General features: G+C 41.9%; 1 protein-coding gene across 1 annotated transcript; it reads right to left on the bottom strand.

The window, feature by feature from the left end:
* Positions 1–150: 150 nt before the first annotated feature.
* LOC111667875 (MAP kinase-activated protein kinase 2-like) lies at positions 151–5,699 on the bottom strand. The gene is made up of 10 exons (XM_023423731.2): positions 4,864–5,699; positions 3,649–3,788; positions 2,551–2,615; positions 2,380–2,459; positions 2,144–2,270; positions 1,861–1,936; positions 1,609–1,733; positions 822–907; positions 653–733; positions 151–551 (listed from the first exon to the last, which is right to left on the bottom strand). The coding sequence occupies exons 1-10, from the start codon at positions 5,113–5,115 to the stop codon at positions 402–404; spliced, it is 1,182 nt and encodes a 393-aa protein (XP_023279499.1). The 5' UTR covers positions 5,116–5,699; the 3' UTR covers positions 151–401.
* Positions 5,700–5,847: the final 148 nt, after the last annotated feature.

Here is a 5,847-nt window from a genome sequence, read left to right as displayed (position 1 = left end):
TGCACTCAGATTTTCACCAGACAGCAATAATCACCCAATAGACCTGAAGGACTGAGAAAGTTCACAGACAGAAGTTTAGCCTAATGATTCTCTGTGTGAGATAAACAGAGTAAAATGTATTTTGTGTATAAAAGTGACACAACACAGCTGTAAAACATAAAAAACACAATTTTATTTAAAATGTTAAGAGTAGTGCCAATCAAAATAAATGACAATCATTATACTATTGAGTGCAGTGATATGAAAAAGGAGAAAAGGTAAGTAAAATACGACGGACGGACGGGAAAAAATAGCTCACTCTGGCTTTTATGCTCCTTTTGTGCAATATTAATTTACCCATCTTCTTCAGAAAATGTCACTTCTCTGTGACTATTACACACCACTCCTCCATCAATGTCTCCTCAATCAGCTTGTTCTCCTCTATCGGGACCTCCGGGCATGGGCCTCTTGCGTCTCTTGTTGAGCAGAGGGTTGTTGGACCTGTCCAGGTCTTTGATCTTCACCTGGCTGTAGTCCACACGCAAGGTGGCGAGGGCAGTGGTCATTTCCTCCTGTTGGAAGACAGAGGCATTTTGTGCTGTAAACCTGATGTTTTACTGCCACCTTGTGGTCACATTCTGAAAGCTTAGCATTTAAATAGAACGAGACTCACCTTCACATCTTCCCACAGCTCCTTGTCCTCGGTCAAAACACGTGAGGTGTGAAGGGGTGTTGGAGGGACCACCATTGACTGCTGCAGAATAAAATACATGAGCATCCATGAATACACAGCTGGACGATGATAGGCCTATAGCCACAAGGTTTATAAAGTGTTAACTTACACTAATCCAGGGATGGTTCATGAACTGTCCAATTGTCATCCTTTCATTGGGGTCTGTCTTCAGTAACTGAATGATCAGCTGTTTGGCTGCAGAGGACGTGAAAGAAAACAACCTCAAGCATATGACCCAATAGGTTTTCAGAAACAAAACACCAGTTCTGGGAATAAGTGACAAAAATGAACAAAACTGTTTCCATTACCAAAGCTGCAGACGGTGTTGTGTTGTAAAAGCTATTCAAACAATCAATCAAAATCACATGCCAGAGAAAAAGAAGATACTGTGACAGGAATTTTCATTTCTCCAGACAGCAAAAAGACAAACAACATTAGTTCATACCAGCAAATAATTTAGTGGTGACAATTAAGTGAAAATGAAGCAGGATGCCCTGCCTGTTATTTACATCAAGTCACAGATTTTCATCCACATCATTACTCTACGCCCACTTTAATAATGACCCAGCTCAGACACCTTAGATAAATAGTTTGTGTGGTAAATCAAAATTTGTTATGACATCAATGTCATCACCTCTCTCGCTCAGAGGTCATGACCACTGAGTGTAACCTGAATAGGAGATCTGTGATACTGTAAATGGAGACTAAGTTCAGGTTGTTTCCCACTGTTTTTAGGCACACGATTAGGTTATTACAGCATATCATATTTATTCGTGACTTTCATTATTCTGTTTAATTTCACACAAAGTGAGAGCTGAGTTGTAATTAAATTTTGCACAGCTTTTTAACAGTTGTCTTTTTGCTGTTAGATATATATTTTATGTCCAAAGTCTGACCTTCCTCGGACACATCAGCCCACTCAGGGTTGGGGAACTCATACTGGCCCAACCTGATCCTCTGCTTCATGCCCGGAGAGATGGCCTGACCTGTGTTTGAGTAGAACGGAGGAAACCCGCACAGACTAGAAAACAGAAGAGAGGACTATGTTACTTTTGTGTCTTCTTTAACAAATGAGTTGAACATTAATAATCAGTATACCAGAGTCGCTACAAACATTTCAACAGTTAATAGACGCACATGATACTCACAGAATGTACATGATTACGCCCAAAGACCACATGTCACATGATTTGTCATATTTCTCTGGCCCAAGCACTTCTGGGGCTGAATGCACAAACAGATACAGAAAAAAAAACCCAATACAATGACGTGGAGAATGAAAGACACACTCGCACAAAAGCAGGTCAATATGCAGACACACGTGGACAACATGAGAGTGGATGACAGCGACCACATCCAAAGTCTATTCCTATATTTACACTTTTATTCCATTGGCACAAGTCCTTCTACCACATGACAGCAAACACTCACCAACATAATATGGAGTGTAGCAGGGCGTTTGGAGGGAGTTGTGCAGTGTCGTCTCCTTCGCAAAGCCAAAGTCGGTCAGTTTTAGTGTGGCGTTACTCTCCTTGGTGGTGTAGAGCAGGTTTTCTGGCTGTTTTATGAAGGTAAAAAAAATAATTAGAGGTTTAAAACAATATATTTAGCTAGAAATGTGTTTGTGTTACATTCTCTGTGAAAAATGATTTTGACAGCAGCAGTACCTTAACATCTCTGTGAGCAATATCCATGTGGTGGAGGTACTCAATGGCAGTGCCAATGTCATGCATGATCTCTGATGCCTCTGATGGACAGAGATGGCATAGATGTACCAGTACGGGATACAATATAGAGACTCATGGATCTTAAACTGCAAAACATGAACTCCAGCTCACCTCTTTCTGTGAAGGCCTGGTCCCCTCTGGCTTGAATGCGACTGAACAGCTCCCCTCCCTCCATACTGAGACAAGATTAACAAAGGAATCAGAACTGGGGCAGCGACGGGGACTCTTGGCAAATGACCACAGTCCTCCACTGCAATCATGGTTTTATAACAAAGCAAGTCATTGTGCCTCACTATTTACTGTTCAGATGAGTCCAGTCTTCTGAGCCACAGCAGACTCAGATGACTCAAGCAGTAAGGACGCATTAAAGGAAAAATCATGCCAAAAGGCAGAATTTACATCATTGCTGCTATGTTCGTTTTACACTGTAAAGTTAGTACAAACACATAAGATGCACATGAGAAGATGTGTGTTATCAGGTGACACTTGATTCCATGGGCTCAGAGTTTGTTTTTGTTCAAGACAAATGAGACAAATGAGCTTTATCAAGTGCAGCTTATACTGTCGCTGTGAATCAGAAAATGTTTCCAGATTCCAATAAAATGGGCTTCTCTCAAAGGCCATGTGAACTCTTAGCATTAAAAGATGTTGTGTGTGTGTGGAGAACATATTTTTGACTGACTTAGAAAAAGAGTTTAATATTTTAAGACCCTGATATCTTATTTAAAAGCACAGGCTACAGTGTGGAAGAAGAAAAAAGATCACCTCGTTTCGAACTCATATTTACCACAGGAGCATGCAAGACTATGAGAATGCAAACAGAAATGGGTATTGTCTTCTTTAGTGTGTATTAAAAGTGTGTATCAAAATCTATTTGAGATGCATTCTTATACAAGTTGTGAGTTTAAATCGATGTCAGGTAGATCTAGATGCAATCCAGATGTTTAAGATACAAGCTCTGGACAGGGACATGGCATCCTAATAGTTACTCCATTATTCACATACAGTTTGTGGCATCTTTGGGACGTCCGACCTCATTCAGTCTCAGTCTGTCTTTCTGCTGTTCAGCTTAAAAAGATGCTTTTTTCACATTCACAAATTAACACAAAGCTGTTCTACATCATAGAAAAAACATTCTGTTTTACCGCTGAGTTTCCCTCACAGACTCAAAATAAGCAGACAATAAATAACAGTGCTGATAATGCTCACCACTCCATTATGATGAGGAGGCATTTCTTCCCCTTGTGCATGTTCTCATACAGGCTGAGTATTGGGACGATGTGGGGACCTCCAGACACCCGCCAGTGCAGCTCTACCTCCCGTCGGGCTTTAGGAGTATCATACAGAATCTGCTCCAAAGACAGTCAGAATAAAGCAGAACAAAAACATGTGTTAATAAAAAGGTTCTGTTTTAAATATGTCTAAATGCCTCACCTACATCCGTAGATCACAATGTTCAAACTTAGACAAGCCTCATTGATTTTTTTTTTTTTTTTGGACATCTTTGCTAAGAAATCAATAAACACACAAAAACATGCCCCAGTGTGAAGTCACTCACTGTGTACAGCACTGTTAATGGCCACTATTAAAGCCATTAATCTGCAGCTGTTTGCTGGGCAGTGATTTCCACTGAGGACATTAAGAGTGAAGACTTTAAGGCTGCATTTAGCAACATCAAACTCTATCTTTACAGACGGCATCACAGACATGGGACGAGTATATCCTATTTTCCCAGACATGCAGACCCCAGTCAAAATCCTTATGGATGTTAAAATGCATTTTGAGCACTGGAGTTGGAAGAAGGCTGAGATATGAATGTTTATGACTTTCCAATAAAAGCCTCTGTGCATAAATCACAGCATTACCACTCTTCACATATTATGATACCCTTTTGGTTGTGGGTTACCACCAAGGAAATTCTAGAGGAAACATGCGGAGGCACTCAGGGGGCTGCTCTTCCTGTTTGTATTTTCTTAAGGCTTTGCTGCAACCCTACACTCAGCTCAGTTTGTTCACTTACCAGCTCTGAATGTCTCCCAACATGTATGTCCCATGTTGCCTTTCATAATGACTGTAAATATGAAATACACTGAATATTTAATGTTGAATATATGAGTGAAAAGTTTAGATTTTAACTTTTGTTAAATGTCGCAGGCACAGATGAGTATGTGAAGTATTAACAGAGCAGATCATTGTCCACACAACAATCCTCACAGCAGAGTGGAAACTGTGTTAAAACATCCCAGACAGCACATCACTGTCTGCCAGACACATCCACTGTCTGGGTGCAGCTCAGTTGCCAGTAATCATACAAACTGGAAGTGAACCTGTGACACACAGACACACACAGACACACACAGACACACACAGACACACACAGACACACACACACACACACACACACACACACACACACACACACACCTTTAGGGCACATTTCTCTCCCGTCGTCTTGCAATAACATTCCAGCACTTTGCCATTGATTCCCAGCCCGAGGACCTGAGCTGTGATTTTATAGTCATCTGTCACTGCATTTTTCCTAAAATCCAGTTTAGAATAAGCAGGTGGCTGGAGGTCAGTGAGGCCGCAGCCCAGGCTGCTGGAGTCACTGAGGTGCGCTGTCCCGTGCTGCGCAATAATTGGATTTCCCGACTGCTCCTCCTGGTTATGATGCATTTTTTTTTTTTTTTTTATATGTAAAAAGCCAACAGTGGTGCAAAGCAAATGTCACCAGGCTCTGCCACAGAAAATATCTAGTGTCATCTTATTCCATCCGCGAATGTCCAGAGGACTTTTGTACTTCCCGACAGAACATCTATACCCACTTTGGACACTGTACGAGAAAAATGTCGTATGCAATCTATAAAACCTCCCCGGTGTGTACAGAAAAGGGCGGAGGTCCGAAATCGAAACCGTTACATGGGCATAGAGAAATTCAAGGGAGTCCAACTAAACACCGGATTTAAGTGTAGGGATAATAAAACACACTAGACGGCTGAGGGGAAAACAAAATGCTAAAAATTCCTGTTGCTCCAGCCTGGTCCTCATCACGGTTATCTGCCTCTTGCTGCAGGGACACCAACCTCTCCAGCTCCCTTACGTCAGTGCGGAGCGGCTCAAATTCATTCTTCATTCAGTTTTCTTAAAGGAACAACCACGCGTAAAGACGCATGGCTGGGTACCAGCGGATGAGCTCCAAAGTTAGCTCCAGAAATTAATGTCGTAAGGACATGGTCCACCTCCAGTGGCGTGGGAGTGGGAACTTTGTGGTAAGAATCTTGGAAGTGTAAGAGTCGATCACGGGGGATTATGTAAGTGTGGGATGAATGTTGTGGCAACTCGGGCTGGCCCTGCTCGTATCTTTTCTGATTGGCTCTGGTCTCCCCGCCCTCCCGTACCACTGACATG

This window comes from Seriola lalandi, unplaced genomic scaffold (assembly GCF_002814215.2).
Source record: "Seriola lalandi dorsalis isolate HSWRI2012SDOR001 ecotype SW California unplaced genomic scaffold, Sedor1 jcf7180002054692, whole genome shotgun sequence".
NCBI classification, from domain to species: domain Eukaryota; kingdom Metazoa; phylum Chordata; class Actinopteri; order Carangiformes; family Carangidae; genus Seriola; species Seriola lalandi.
The sequence above is the reverse complement of the archived record's forward strand: the minus strand, read 5'-3'. Positions and strand labels throughout refer to the sequence as shown.

Excerpts from the sequence above, each read along its gene's own strand:
- LOC111667875 (XM_023423731.2), bottom strand. The coding sequence starts at position 5,115 with ATGCATCATAACCAGGAGGAGCAGTCGGGAAATCCAATTATTGCGCAG. Across the intron at positions 2,616-3,648 it reads CTCCTCATCATAATGGAGTG|TATGGAGGGAGGGGAGCTGT; the intron begins GTGAGCATTATC and ends ATCTTGTCTCAG. Across the intron at positions 2,460-2,550 it reads CCAGGCCTTCACAGAAAGAG|AGGCATCAGAGATCATGCAT; the intron begins GTGAGCTGGAGT and ends TCTGTCCATCAG.